General features: G+C 38.4%; 2 protein-coding genes across 3 annotated transcripts; both read right to left on the bottom strand.

The window, feature by feature from the left end:
• Nucleotides 1-206: 206 nt before the first annotated feature.
• On the bottom strand, nt 207-5858 carry CLPX (CLP protease regulatory subunit X). The gene is made up of 15 exons (XM_086236766.1): nt 4942-5858; nt 4789-4850; nt 4459-4559; nt 4040-4119; nt 3685-3735; nt 3369-3443; nt 3182-3259; nt 2907-2963; nt 2585-2655; nt 2401-2500; nt 2144-2248; nt 1676-1738; nt 1339-1461; nt 761-916; nt 207-660 (listed from the first exon to the last, which is right to left on the bottom strand). Exons 1-15 carry the CDS (start codon nt 5503-5505, stop codon nt 586-588), a joined length of 1761 nt encoding a protein of 586 aa, XP_086092892.1. The 5' UTR covers nt 5506-5858; the 3' UTR covers nt 207-585.
• Nucleotides 5859-6761: 903 nt separating this feature from the next.
• Nucleotides 6762-15447, bottom strand: LOC147289260 (uncharacterized). Of its 2 annotated transcripts, none has more exons than XM_086235197.1 (12): nt 11727-15447; nt 11384-11508; nt 11004-11100; nt 10770-10902; nt 10600-10663; nt 9575-10352; nt 8999-9325; nt 8401-8802; nt 8241-8313; nt 8081-8166; nt 7647-7766; nt 6762-7224 (listed from the first exon to the last, which is right to left on the bottom strand). In XM_086235197.1, exons 1-12 carry the CDS (start codon nt 14940-14942, stop codon nt 7117-7119), a joined length of 5529 nt encoding a protein of 1842 aa, XP_086091323.1. In that variant the 5' UTR covers nt 14943-15447; the 3' UTR covers nt 6762-7116. The 2 variants fall into 2 exon arrangements, with proteins under 2 accessions (XP_086091323.1, XP_086091322.1); XM_086235196.1 differs by having other exon boundaries at nt 11001-11100.
• Nucleotides 15448-15640: the final 193 nt, after the last annotated feature.

Genomic DNA, 15640 nt, shown 5'->3' on the forward strand with positions numbered 1-15640 from the left:
AATGAAAAAAAAAAAATGACGTGTAAATAGCAACTCTCATCCTAAAATAGCATCTGATGGCTGCAGTTATTATGAATCTATATTGATATATTGACTGAAATTTGTACCATTCTCCTCACCTGGACAATGTGCATATATTCCTTTCACTTTTTTATACAAATACTCTGACCAAAAAAATAAAATGACAGATAATGTGTAAAATAACATACAAAACACGCTAAGTTTCATATACATTTTAAAATAGTCTTAAACAGGATTAGTCTTATGCATACATATGCCAGAGCATTTATGGACATTTATATCAATTAATAAGCCATGCCCATACTGGACCAATCGTAATTATTATACAATTTCTAAGGTTTTGGGTAGGGAGAAACGTTAAGCAGCTGTGAATTTTGGACCAAGGCCTGATATAGAGCATATCCTGATGACATGCTTTCCTATTAACTAAGAAGCATATATCCAACTCCCGAACAAGACTGAAGCCAAACCCTTGTGAGGAATTGTACATAACGCATCTCTAATTTAATTAAATAAATGTTTATTATGTACAAGATTAGGATACAAATGTGTTTCAACAAAAAGTTACATGCTAGCAACAACAGAAGAAAGCTCTGTTTCCACCTCGGGATCTCCATCGGACCCTTCGGCGGTTGCAATCTGCAACACAAGTATAAAGCATTAGCATCTACAAATCTCCGGGTAGTAATCTGAAAGCAGAATTTAGTTGACAGGATACATGCAGATGAGTAATACGCACCTCCACATCCTTAACTTTATTTTGTGAAAGATAGTGATCCATTGCACCTTTACCATAAAGGATTTTAGCTCCACAACCCTGGCCCTCAGAACCAACGGCCTCTTCATCAATTACAACTGCATCTATTATGTCATCACCAGTTCTACAATCAGGAATCTGCAAAAGATTCAAATGGATTCAATCATCTATTACATACTGTTTGGAACCAAATGAAAATTGAATTCATTACTTCAGTTCATTTGTGAATGAATTCAAATGTTTTGAACAGAATATCAAATCGCATAATTTAATTCTCATTTGTTATGTCCTACACTACCCTGCCATTATTTGAAAATGGTCCCATATACTGGTAACTTTAACATAGGACCACCTCATCTAGTAAAGTTTGTTTCCAAATCCTCACTTTGTAAGGATTTCAAATGAGCTCTATTTTAACATTCCAAACAAGAGAAAAAAGGATTTGCAATTGAAATCTTTAAAATTGAGGAATTGGTTCCACACACCTCAACTGAGTTGAAATTTCTTTTGCACTCTGCAGACTAAACTCAAGAATGCCAAGAAAGGAGAAGTGACATTACCTCATACATGGAGTCCATCAAGATGTTTTCTAAAATTGCCCGTAAGCCACGAGCCCCGGTATTTTTTGATATTGCTTTTCTAGCAATAAGTCTCAAGGCACTTTCAGTGAAATGCAGTTTGACCTGAGAGAAGTAAAGCATAGATAAATTTAGCTACAAAACAACCATGTTTGTGGGCCAGGGAAGTGAGAGAATTACATAGGACAATAGATTCTGCAAGTTGGACATAGACAAGCAAAGATAGCATTAAACATGCACAAAATCAACATGTTAAACAAACGGCCTGGAACTTCAAATCCATCTATTAAGATAGCAGGGCCAAAGAAGAATTACTTACACTATTCATTTGGAACATCTTCTTGTATTGCTTCCCTAGGGCATTTCTTGGCTCTGTTAGTACCTACAAAACATCTTTGCCACTTAGAAACACATGGAAAGTACATATAACAAATAACATTAAATAGAGTCCCAGAAAAAAATACGCTTGTAAAAGCTTTCAGCGATCTTTTAGAAGCAAAAATATGTAGATAATCACATCACAGAATATTGTCATACCAAAAACATTTCCTTCTCAAGAGGGTGAAAAATTAAAATTACAGGACACATCAGTTATAACTTATTCAGAAGCACATAGTGACAACAGTTCAATCATCCTGCCATCTGGTTGATTTGTTGATTTCTAATCTACTACATGAATAATTAGTCATCATTTTATAAGACAATAGCTGATTACAAATGGTTGTGTAAATGACAGTTGCTAGATGGCAGAACTGTTTCCACAACAAGAAAAAGAGCAATATAATACCTGAACTAATTGATTTTCAGTTAGTGCTGACAAACTAACAAGGATGGGAAACCGCCCAACAAATTCAGGTATCAGACCATATCGAATAAGATCACTACTTTCAACCTGCCAAAAAAGACGGTGCTCATTGGGATATAAATTTCTAATATAAGGCATGGTATTTCATAGGGACAACTGGAGTTTCTTATTAAAAGATGAAAATAGATTAGGAAGCCTATAAGCTGTTACTTGTTAATTCAAGACTGATGGGAACTTACAGTCTCCAATAAGGATGATGTAACAGCAGCATCTGTAACACCACCAGTCCTCATGTTCGCCCTAACTGGAGCACCAAACCCAATAGAGGAATCTTGACGTCTGAATGGGATGCAAAGACATACAAGTACTTTAGAGAGAGAAAAGAAGCAACAAAGGATGATATATTTTCAGTGTTGGGATAACCTTTCCGAGATTGTTTTCTCTAAGTCAATAAAGGCACCCCCACATATGAAGAGAATATCCTTGGTGTCAATCTGTGAAGAAAGAAAAAACAAAAAAAGAGTAAAACTGTGAACTGATTTTCCAGGATCTATCCAACACATGACAACTCCAAAGATCAGGTAGACAGAATACATGAGGACACTGGCTTGGCTAAGTCTTAAAAATAGCAAAATAAGCTTATTTTGTGATCAAGATATGATTGTATCCATGAGCTATTACATAAACAGTTCCACTACAATGTGTAGTTAAATGAGACATACATCTTATAAGCCACTGTTTGTACCTGAATATTTTCACCTCTAGGGTGCTTTCGAGCTCCCTTCTCAGGAACATTGACAACCTAGATCAGAAAGTACTCCTCATATCAGAATAACGAATTAGCTACCCACTTAGATCATAATTTTTTTAAATGAATTTAAGTAAAAAATTGCGTCAAGAACATCATGCATTGAAACTGGGTCCCGAAACTGGCTCATGATGCCCACTAGCACTAGAACCAACAAATTATGTGAGCCCACTAGCACTAGAACCAACAAATTATGTAAAATGTGTACTTACTGTTCCTTCCAGCATCTTTAGTAATGCCTGTTGAACACCCTCTCCAGATACGTCTCTACTAATATTTAGGCTCTCAGCCTGCAAAATAGGAGCTAATGTAGGAACACATAAAAGAGTGGTAAACTTCTCCCACACCCACCCACAGAGAGAGAGAGAGAGAGAGATGAACATAAAAAAGGTAAGAAACCTTTTTGGTAATCTTGTCAACTTCATCAATATAAACAATTCCCTGCTGTGCAGCTGCCACATTATAATCAGCAACCTGACACAGTACAGATGCATATAATATGAAGTCACTTTTAATAGAAGTAAATTAACAGAATGAACTAGATACTCAGAATGAAACCAAAGGCATGGAAGATGCTTCCATAATAGACAAAAAGTAGAAAGAAATTCAAAATAAAATGCACATTGAACACCAAAGAGAGCCCTTGATGTTCAGCATAGAGCATCACTTCACAAAATTCAGATGGATGTAAATAGAATATGCTTTAACAATTTACCGTAAGGAGTTTATACAAAATTGACTCCACATCTTCCCCTACATATCCTGCCTGCATGTAGCAACATGATTTCATGGCCATATCAGAATGACAGTAACAATGCCCACTGAAATCCCTACTAACTGTTTCAATTCTCACAAACATATAAATAGAAATTTAGAGAAAATAATAATAAAAACATGCATGTACGCTGAATTTTTCCTTGAGACCATGAAGACCAGTTTTCTCAACAAAGCATACCAAGGCTGACCATTGCAGTGACTTATAAAAATTTTCAAAAAATAAAAGAAAGATAACCAGTGACTAAATAAATGACCTCCACTTATGGAACAATAATGAAAATTAAAAAGCTTGCCTGGGTTAATGTTGTTGCATCTGCAATAACAAAGGGAACATTCACAAACCGTGCCAAGGTTTTGGCGAGAAGTGTCTTCCCTGTCCTTGAAAGAACATTAAAGAGAACAGGTGAGACTAGTAACTAAAAGCAGCATATTGATGAATGCTTACAAAGCAAAAAATGAAAAGAAATCCAACCCAGGAAATCACTAAAGAAAGAAATTTCTAGCTATATTGCAAATACATGCGACATCCATAAATGAGAAACAGACACATGAAAAGACATAAGGGTATCTCCAGGTCCTTTGGGGTTTCACTGGAATTAAACCTTTTGCAAGTTAAAAACTTGGACAAATGGACAATATCACCTTTGATTCAATAGGCTAAACACAGTGAAGAAGTACTCAGCAGGATTTAAGACAAGAATAATACAATTACCTGAGCCTGTTGGGCCCATCAGAAGAATGTTACTTTTCTCAAGCTCCACTCTATCGTCATCCATAGCATCTACTTTATTGTTACCTGAATCTCCTGCAGACCTAGCTTCCAAAACAACAGCATGTTAATGTCTATAAACAGCAGTTATGCTTAACAGTAGGAGTAAGCAGTGGTCAGTTCAGTGTAATTTCAAGGAAACTGAAATAAAATTTTTTATGACTCATAGTATGAAATGAATGAAGTACAACTGCACTTGTGCTAACTAATATACGAGCTCCATATAGAACATAGACTAAAACAAGATAAGTATATAGAAGATATGGAGCTGACCACTTCTGCTGGGACTCATGATGTATTCTCTTATAGTGATTGTAAACAGCAACAGATAGTACCTGAATATATTCAAGACAAAAATTTAGAAGAAATGCAGAAACACAAACTTAAAAAGCGTAGCTTCAACTCTAAATAATGAAAAACGTTAACCTTCTTGGCCTGCTCTTGCCCAATTACAAACTTGTCAAGCCCTTTACAAATTTCCTTTGGTGTAGGAAAATTGCTCCCCAAATTGGAGCCACCCCAACACCCATCCTTGGCATTCGACTCGAACCCACCTCCCGAACCAGGGCTCGGACCACCTCCACCGCCCCCACGAACCAAATTCGAGCTAGGAGCGGGCCGAACCACAATCCCATCACCGGACCACACCTCGGGTGGGTCCCCATACGAGCCCAGAACACTATTACACCCACTGCTGCTCAATTTATTGCCCCAATTCCTATCACTGTTCTTACTATCTCTGTGCGCAGCTCTCGAATCATCGAAATTCTGCGCGCCCTTTTCGACAAAGTTGCCGCGGAGCGATACGGGTTTGAACGAAGTGAAGTGGTAGGGGGTGTTGGTGAACAAGTCGTCACTTTGGGTACGTTGAGCATAGTGAGAACTGGCCACTCGACCGGCGTGCATGTAATTGAAGACGAAGTACCTGAATTGAGAGACAGTAGACGACACCGTATCTCTCGAGGGTTTGGATCTGAGCGCCGCAGCCATTTGGTGCGTGAGAATATTCCGAGAAAACGAACGAAAATTAGGATAAAAAAATCGAAACTTGAGAGTTCATAGATGAGTCAAAAATGAAGACTATGAAGAGGGTTTAGGGAACTGGCTGTGAATTGAATTGGGTTTGTCTTAGATTTTGTGAATAGCATGTATGGTCGGGGAATTTTGATGAAGGAAATAGATTTAGAAGAAGAAGAGTACAAGGAAGAATCATAGATTCATAGATATTTGAGCCGACTGTAATAACTTGCAAGAAAGAAAAAGATAAAAATATCTGAATTTCATAACAGGGCTTGAGGTTTCTTGATTATCCACATTCCACACCGCCACCTTCTCTTTGCTCACCCCGACCACTTCAAAAATTAATTTTACTCAACTCATCCATTTTCAAATTAATATATTTTTTTAAAAAAATTATTATGTATAATCAATATATTGATACGTGGTATAATTAATCTATATGTTATGAGTGAAGGTTATTAATACTATACTCTACTAATATAAACACATTATCCAAGAATATTCTTATACATTGAATTGGTTATACCGTACAGCAGTATATTGGTTATACCTTATAATTTTTTTAGGAAAAACCAAATTCAATTTCTTAGAATACCCTTAAGAGTTTTTTTTTTTTTTTTTTTCCAATTAAGAATTGTCATACATTTAGCGGTTATAAAACATTTAACCATACACACCAACTAGCTATTTGTGTAATAATATCTATTTCTATAATATTAAAACAGGTCTTTTATTCAAATCTTCTTCCTTAATAATAACAACCTACATTCAAATTTAAATAAGTTTATAAATCTCCTCCCACTAATATATTTTATTGAAAAATAAATAAATAAATTGACCACCGTCATGGCAGCTATCGAATTGAGCCAAGAAACTCCTCATGCTACAGCTCCGACCACGTATGGCACTAATCCAGAATTCTAGATTAAGATTTTGTCTTTTTCCGGACAAGTCATCTTTTTAACCTGTTCTTGTTGTTTTCTAATTTTACATAAAGATAATTTATAGGGGAGTGACGGTTACACCACTTAAATTTAAAATATGAGAAGTACCCTTCTAAACAACATTATTTGTATTTTCAGACACAGCTTAATTGAGAAATTTGAACTGATTCATTTGTGGCAGTATTTTGTGGCTCAGACTTGCATTGCATGGTTAAAATAATAAAATGTCATGCGGACACTTTTTCAGCTTCCATACTACCTCCAATCATTTTACCATTGAAATGAAACAGTTCTTTCTGTACAATACAGCAAAGTAGGTAAGGCGATAAGAACATCTAAACATATGTGCCTACTGCTCAGTAACATGAAAATGAAAATCATGACCAGAAAAGCGAAAGATTATTTGTCCACAGCATTCTTTAAAGGATACAAACACAGCCTCATAATTCTGATCGCTAAACTAGGAGAATTAATAGTGATGGGTTAAGAAAATATGCTGATAACTACCAAGTTACTAACACTCTAGTCTAACAGATATACAACACAATAACAAGTAAGCATCTGCTTATACATTGAGATATTTTCTCCAACTGGCACCATCAATTCTGAATATACTTCTGAGTATCCATGTCCCCATTTAATCAACTGCAAGTGCAAAAGTAAAATCATTCTCACTCAATTTTGACATCACATTTTTAGCTTCACTTATAGCATCACTTGCTGCGTATAGTGCCATCTTCTTCACCTGAATACAGAAAAGTCTCTCAGATATGCCACATTGTTGCCTCATGCATTCTACCGAGTACCATACAAGATAAAGTCTGTAACATTTTCTTTTAGAGCAGGCAGAAATTCTTACAAATTTATAAAAATATAAGTTCATCCAACCAGCTAATCATCCGTTACAAATATAACAAGTCAGTAGGCATATTCTTTCAGGGCATTGTGTGCTAAATTTTAAACATGGAGATAGACATTCTTTGGATGGACAGAGATGCATGACCTCACTCCTAAAGATACCATACATAATAAGAAAAACAAATAATCATATGGCTGAGACGCCCGCCCGCATGCTATACTAATCACTCAATCTATTATGCTCAAATAATTAGGGATGCAAAATCCAGGTAATGATATGCCGCAGGAACAATCCAAAATAGCACGTACCTCCAACTTATCTTCCTTGGATCTATGGTTTTCTGGAAGCAAGCGAAACTCATCTGTTAACCGAATGCATTCTTGAACATTTTCCGGGGAAACAAAGTCGAGGGCCACTTTAATGCATGACTGTGAAAAGAAAATTAGAACAGTGTCAAACTTGAAACATTACATAATTATTGACAAAAGGGTAGGTGAGGTTGGGAAGCCACATCCACATTGTAGGAGGTAGAAACAGTATAGCACTACTATGATCCAAGAGGTTAAGTAAGGGTTTTATTTAGCAGAGCTACCAACCGGACCAGTGTTTCTGTGACACTGGGTTTTGGAAGGGTAGTGGAATGTTATGATCCTGAAGGTTGAGAAACACTGTTCTCCCAGCAGTGCTAAAAGAAGGAAAGTCATAATTTATGATAAAAAGGCATATATTAAAGAAATCTCACCTGTCTATTTCTCACTTGATGTGGGCATCCAGCAGGAATGAAAACAGCCTCACCAAGGTGCTGCTCAAATGTCCAAGGTTCAACATCTGAAATAATTCATATACACAATTAATAATTCTGTTCAGCAAGAATGAAACGCAAAATATACATAATTTCTTACCAAACTCTTCCTTCAGCTTCTTTTTATGCTTCTCATCAAGATAAAGGGTCTGGTCATGAATAGGATGAATAACCTGAGGCCAGTGCAAGTGGAGCACGTCAGCTTAGATTGACTTAATTCAAAATAAATATTGCCAATGTTAACAGGGAACGATACGCACAGAATTCACAGGAAGATTACTGATGTGGCGGAATTCTTTATGATGCTTCAGTAGGTACTCTATTAACTTGGGTACATCTTGCCGACGGAAAATGTCCCAAACAGCACCTCCATATACAACCTCTGAACTATCATTACTTTGACTATTTCTAGTTGAAAATGAATCAGGCTCTATTGACTCTAAGTTATTAATAACATTGCCTGAAATTTTTTTCCATGAAGAATCTGCCTCATTGACAAACTTCAAGTCTTCTGTAACATTAGAAGGCTCAAAAGATTCTTCTTTACATGAATTTCCTTCAATTATTTCATTTTCAGCTCCATATTTCTTCTTTAATTTGTCGATGATTATATGCTGCCCTGGAGGAATCTTTACTTCAGTTGTGTGTGTCAGTACGTTAACCTAAACAGAAATTATGAAAACAGTATGACTTCATGAGTTGAAAAAGCATTGAGATAGCATAGAAAAGCAATAAGTGGGAACAACAATAGGAAAAGACCACTGAAAAGAACAAATCCAAAATTGATAAAAGAAATGATGCAGAAGCCTTATAACAAAGTAACTAAAACTTCAAAATTTTACAAGAGTAATTGTGTACCGCATCAGAAATGTCACAGTGCAGTTTTGTTACTGAATCACCATTACCAAGCTCCTCCATAGTTCCATAAGCGATGTATGTCTTTGGTCCTAAGTCTGGCTTTAAAACAATAGGAAGCTTTGTAGCAAGATTTAGAACACCTGATTTGGGATGGGTATAGTCACTAAAGGGAAGCATAGCAATGAATTCAGCACCGTGCCTTGGCAAACACTCATCAAAGGAAGTTGATGTAGGCCAATCCTTCAGCTTCAACATTTCTGGCCACCCATTACTGTACTTACGGCCCTCTATATAGCCCTTAAAGAACTGAAAAATATTAATCTCAACCTACAGCACCAAATTGGAAGCCAAAGTTCAAAATCAAAAGTGTAAGAAATTATTAGTTTTTATATTAGCAGCAAAAATGTGCAAACTGCAGCCAGAATCGCTGGGAGCACTATGAATGCATGTGTGCAAGGAACAAATGGTCTAGCATGCGACCAGGTAACCAACCAATCCAAACTTCATATAAAAAATAAAAATATCTACCAGAATCTAGTGAAATACACATTCAACCTGTTGAAAATGCACACATACCTCACACCAATCAAGGCAATCAATAGCTTTAACCCTGACTGCCTCCTCTTTTAATACCTTTTTTGCCCCAATAAAAGCCCTCCACATGACCATTGGTTCCCAGCTAAGGCCAGAAGCCTTCTCAAGTACATTTCTAACTACAACAGGTTCACCTCTCATCCAGTGAAATTGAAAATGCTCAATATCATTGTCTCTCAAATGAACAGCATTTGGGCAGTAGAGAAAGTTATCATGACAGTTCTCCCTATAAGCTGCCTTCCTTACTTCAGAAGCATTTACTCCATTTCCAGCAGAACTGAAGGGATGACACAAAGAACATATTTGAGAAAAATCAACAGCTGGTAACTGATAATTGATGGTGAGGTGCTCGGAACTCCAAATTAGTTTTTCAACCCAATTAGCTTCGAAGATACGTCGCAGTTCAAGTAACTTGGTACCACAACCTCCCCTTGCTTTTGAAGGACAAGGAATCCTACCATCAGCTTCCGCCATCCAATCAGGAAAGTTACATGACATATCATTCGTGCACTCATGTACTGGTATGGCCACTTGGCTCTGCGATACAGATCTATTTCCATTTGCAGAAATCTGGCCATTTGAGAAAGTACCTTGACCATGTACTCTTTCAGAAAGCTGCTGAAGAGAAGAATCCGCTTCACCATCTCCAGGCTGACATCCTTTTCTGAGTTCCCAGCAACAAGTGAGACAGAGATCATAAGAACAATCAGGATTGGGGCAGCTTCTGTGGAAATTGACAATGGATGTATTGCAATTGTCACTGTTGAATTTGTCCATGGTCACAAAATTGTACCAGTATGAATGGAAACTATAAGTACATTTGACTGAATAATAGAAAGAGAAATTTCACTATCCTCAAATCTAGGAGATTATATTGGTAAAGATTCTGATAGATGCACATAATAAAGCCAAAGCTAGTTTACATACATACATACATACATATGAAAATACTCTAAAGAGGACAACTAGTGTTTCAATTTCAATCATCAAGGAGAATGAGGTGATACCAATACACTCGGTCATCATCCTCAAGTATAGACCTCGTGAGATCCTCTTCTGTCAATTGGACACCTATGAAACAAGAAAGAAAAACCCATCATTAAGCATTCTGATTTCTGAATCATCAATCTAGCATAAGAACTGAAAATTAAAGGAGATAAATAACATATTACAATACCACGTAAACAGCCTTCCACATCTAATTCAGACCTCTGTTCCTGTTGAATATGCCTAAGGAGAGGCAGAGTTTTGCAGAGCAAGTAAAGCAACTTTTGCAATTTAATATTTGCATCTGTTTCTTCATGCCCAGCCTGTAAAGAAGTACTTTGTTCAGCCCAAAAGAAAAAATATGGATCCAAAACAGGAACATAAGAAACAAAAAGAAACAGATAATTAACATAAGGCACACCACCACAACTAAATCCTCCTTCAAGCATATTCTGCAGTTGCAGTTTCCACGACAATAAGGACAAGCAATCTCTATGTCCTCTCTTGTCTTCTCAGGGTACCTGTTTCATTTATTTCAAAGTACCATCAGAACCATTCAATGAGACTCATTCATACCAGCAATATTATTAACATTGAAACATTAATTCACAAGCATGACACAAACGTCCCACAACCTACTGAGTTAATAAAACATCTACTCTGTGGAAACCACCCGAACATACATAATAGAATGTGGGAAAGTCTTTATGATTACAAATTGGAGCTACTGATCTAAAGATGGGAGTTGTTAAAAAAGCCTCTCTTTTTTTTCATGAGTAGAAGTGCTCTTTGAGTTCTCATTACCACTTTGCAAGGCACTCATGGCAATAGCGTTTCCTTCTGCAATTTAAACAAATGACAACACCTTTTCTGTCACACCTCAAGCACTGGTGGCACATGAAACTCTCCGTTTTCCTACTGTTATCATCCTAAAACAAAAAATGGTTAGAATGGATAGCAACAAAAGATTTGAATTATTAAAAGTATAAATTCCCAATGAAAATTAACTAAATACAACCATGCATAGGAGTTAGGACAAACAGGATGTTTGTTATAAGAAAGTGTCTTCTTCAAATAAGTAAAAACCTAACAAGCTTGTTCAGATAACTAATCTCAATTAAGAAATAATGGATTTAGAATAACTCACTGAGGTATCAGTAGGTTTTCCCTTGTTAAAGTCCCTGGGATTTATTTGTTGGCTGTTAAACTTCCTGGGTCTCCCTCTAGGCCTCTTATGAAAATTCACTGATTTATCAGTAGGGTTTCCCTTGTTAAAGTCATTGGGATTTGCTTGTTGGTTGTTAAACTTCCTGGGTCTCCCTCTAGGCCTCTTATGGAAATTGTTCTCTGTATCTTCCGAGTTCTTCAATAGTTCAGTAGGAAAACCCAAGTCCTCCTTCAAATCCTTTTCTTTCTGATATTTTACCTCCGAGAGAGATACCGAACTTTGATGCTTCAGTACTGTAATCTTACTCAAAGCATGAGGAAGAATAATTCGTCTCTTCTTCTTTGAACCCTTAGGTCGCCCTTGCTTCTTCGTTGATCTCGCACCTTCACCATTAACTTTTCCAACGTTTTCTCCTTCCTGACTTTGAACTTCTCCAACAGCAGCAATAAGTCTCTTGTTTTTGGAACCCTTAGGTCGGCCACGCCCTTTTTTTTGTTGGATAATCTCCTTTCGACCTTCATTATTACCAGAGGCTTCAGCAGACATTCTCTTGTCTTCCTCACCCGCATGAATAGGCCTCTCATTCTCCAAACCCATTAGAGAAGCATCTTCACCAACACCATGATTACCAGCTACCATTTCACCAGGCATTCCATGAATTTCCTTTGGTTGGCTACACTCATCGTTTGGTTGGATGTCATTTACAGAATTGGTTTCACCAGTCATTCCCACGGCTGGCTCTCCTGCAAGTCTAGTCTTACCGCTTTCCAACCCTGTTGACCAAACAGTCTCAGTAACACCCTCACTACTGCCCACAATATTGCTGCACATTTCCTGATTTTCTTTAACAGCCATATCTTTCTTCCTACTCTTTGAACCCTTTGGTGCACCACGCTTATTTTTCACCTGGACAATTTCATTTCCAACTTCACTACCAACGGAGGCTTCCACAGGCATTCTACCATCTTCCTTACCTACAAGTATAGGCCTCCCATTTTCCAAAATCATACGCAACCCACTTCTCAGTTCTTTGCCAACAAGGGTAGTCCTCTCATTCTTCAACCCTGTTGAACAGACCACCTTCATGTTCTTATCACTATCGCTCACCAATTTGCCAGGCATTCCCTGATTATCTTGACCAGAACGATTGTTCTTCTTATTCTTTGAACCCTTTGGTCGACCACGCTTACCCTTTGGCTGGACAATCTCATGTCCATCTTCATTAACATCAAAAGCTTCCTTGTATAATTTCATTTCTTTTTCGCCAGTAAGAACAGACCACTCATTCTTCAAACCTGTTGGAAGAAGTATTTGATCAGTGCCGTCATCAGCACCCACATTATTCCCAGGAATTTCCTGATTATCTGTTTCTACAAGCTTTGATCCACCATGCTTTACCTTTGGCTGGACAAACTCATTTCCAACAGTGGACTTACCAGGTAGCCCAATATCTCTCTCGCTTCCAAGAATCGGCTTCTCATTCTCTAACCCGGGCAAAGAGACCATCAATCCAACAGTGCAATTTCTGCCCAAACTTTTGTTTGGCATTGCACTATTTCCCTCATTTGCAGGAAATTTCTTCTTAGGCCGACCACGCTTTTCCTTCAACTGCACAATCTCATTTCGAACTTCATGACCACCAGCCACGTTAACTACCATTTTTCCATTTTGCTCACCCGTAAGAGCAACCATTTCTTTATCCAGACCAATAGATGGAACATATATGTCAATGCCTTCAGCAACATCCCCTAATTCTCCCGACATTCCATGATTTTCATCACCTGTAATATTTTTCTTGGTCTTTGAACCCTTTGGTCTACTAAGCTTTTTCTTTGGCCAAACAATCTCATTCCCAACTTCATTACCAGTAATGGCAACAGCACCCGATCCCTTATTTTCTTCAGCCACAACAGGCATACCCTCATTTTTATCATTTGCAAGATTCTTCTTATTTTTGGAACCCTTTGGTCGACCTTGCTTACTCTTTGGCCTGACAGTCTCTTCTCCACCCAGATTTAAAACAAGCATACCCTCATTTTTATCATTTGCAAGATCCTTCTTTTTATTCTTGGAACCCTTTTGTCGACCTTGCTTATTCCTTGGCCTCACAGTGTCTTCTCCACCCACATTGTCGCTGGCAATTCCACTCAATGGTATAATACCCTCTTCAGCACCAAGATTTTTCTTCTTGTTCTTTGATCCTTTTGGCCTCCCACGCTTACCTTTTGACCTCAACACCTCTTCTTTAGCACCATCTCCACGTCTATCTTCACCATAATCGCCTTGACAGCCATGACTTCCCATAATTTCACCCTTATTTCCAGATGCATTTTCACTTAAACATCCCTGAACTCCTTTACTATCAATATTTGTACACAAGGCTTCACCCCATAACTGACCACTTTCACCTCTTGAAAGACCATCATTTCCACCTCTGACTCCGCCAAATAGGCCTTGAATTCCTTCGGTGTCATTTTTACAAGCATATAGATCAGTCCCAACAACTTGATTTCCCTCGCCACCCAGAACCCCACCAACAAGTCCAGAACAATGCTGACTGCCCCAATACTGAATGCCCCTACCATCGAGACCCAAACGAGCATCAGTGTCCCTATCTTCAACATACCCATATTGAAAATTTTCACAACCGAAAATTTTACCACCATTTTCAGAAGCAGATACACCAAACCCACCCACTGGAGTTCCTACACAACCAAGGACCCCTCCACCACCTCCACAAGTATCGTCCCCACCCCATAGTTGACCGGCTTTACCGTTTGGACCCCTGTCTTCACCAGACCCATCTTGAATTTCTTCAATACCAAAAGCTTGACCACCAAATTTACATGCAGCTACGCCAAACCCACCAACCTCAGTTTCTGGACCATCTCCACCTTCCCAGAAGTTCACAGCTTCACTATCAAGCCCAAGGCCAACACTCCCACCACTGACTTCACCAAAAAGGCGCGCAATTTCTTCACCAATACTCAGACCACCAGCATTTGCACCGCCAAACCATCCTTCAACCCCCTCACCAGCAATACCCAGATCCCCATTTGCCAAAATTTCTTCACTTTCTTGCGTATTTCTCTTTTTTCTCTGTTGACCCACTTCAGCTCCACCTCCATTTTCACCACTACTGACCTCCCCAGAGCCCTTCCTCTTCCCCTGCCTCTCTTCAGCAACCTTCTCCATCCTCCTTTGGGTCCTCAGCAGCAAGTAGGCATGCTGCTTCACTCAACGGTTTAAGGCTCTCTCAGTTCTTGACCATCAGATGGACCAGGAACAGTTACCCACCTTTGAAAACGGAACGGCTACTGTTAACCAAAACTAGCCTTTATTGCAGACACTATTATTGGGCAGTAAGATACCATCGGCCGCACAGCGCTGTTATCGTAGTTTTCAACCAAGTAATTGAAAAGGGTAGGTGATGCTACATTTCTTTTTCTGGTTTAGAGAAGGTGAAGGGACAACACCCATGTGTGTCTTCAAGAGACGTCATTTTCGTTAAAGTGAAGGACTGGAGGGTGTAGCTAGCTGCCTAAGACTGAAGACTAGAGAGTAGAGAAGAATGGTTTTGTTGTGTTGTCTCTCAGTCTCTGAGGTGGGGTTGGGCAAATGGGCAATGGGGGCAATGATACCAATGCCATCATCCATTGCTATTTGCTATACATGTTCTGTCCCAGGTTATTCAGTCAATCACTATTCACTGAGCCCAAAGAAAATGGAACAACCGTGTGTGGACTGTCAGCTCAAATCTTTGTGCGCTCATATTATCACCATCTTAACCGTTGGTTGGTCTGTGATTTTGCAGATTATTAATGTCACTTCCTTGGATTCCGTTCTTTCTCTTTATCCGAGGGGCCGATACCCATTTTGCTAAGGTATATTGG

This window comes from Dryas octopetala, chromosome 3, assembly GCF_963921425.1.
Source record: "Dryas octopetala chromosome 3, drDryOcto1.1, whole genome shotgun sequence".
Taxonomy (NCBI): domain Eukaryota; kingdom Viridiplantae; phylum Streptophyta; class Magnoliopsida; order Rosales; family Rosaceae; genus Dryas; species Dryas octopetala.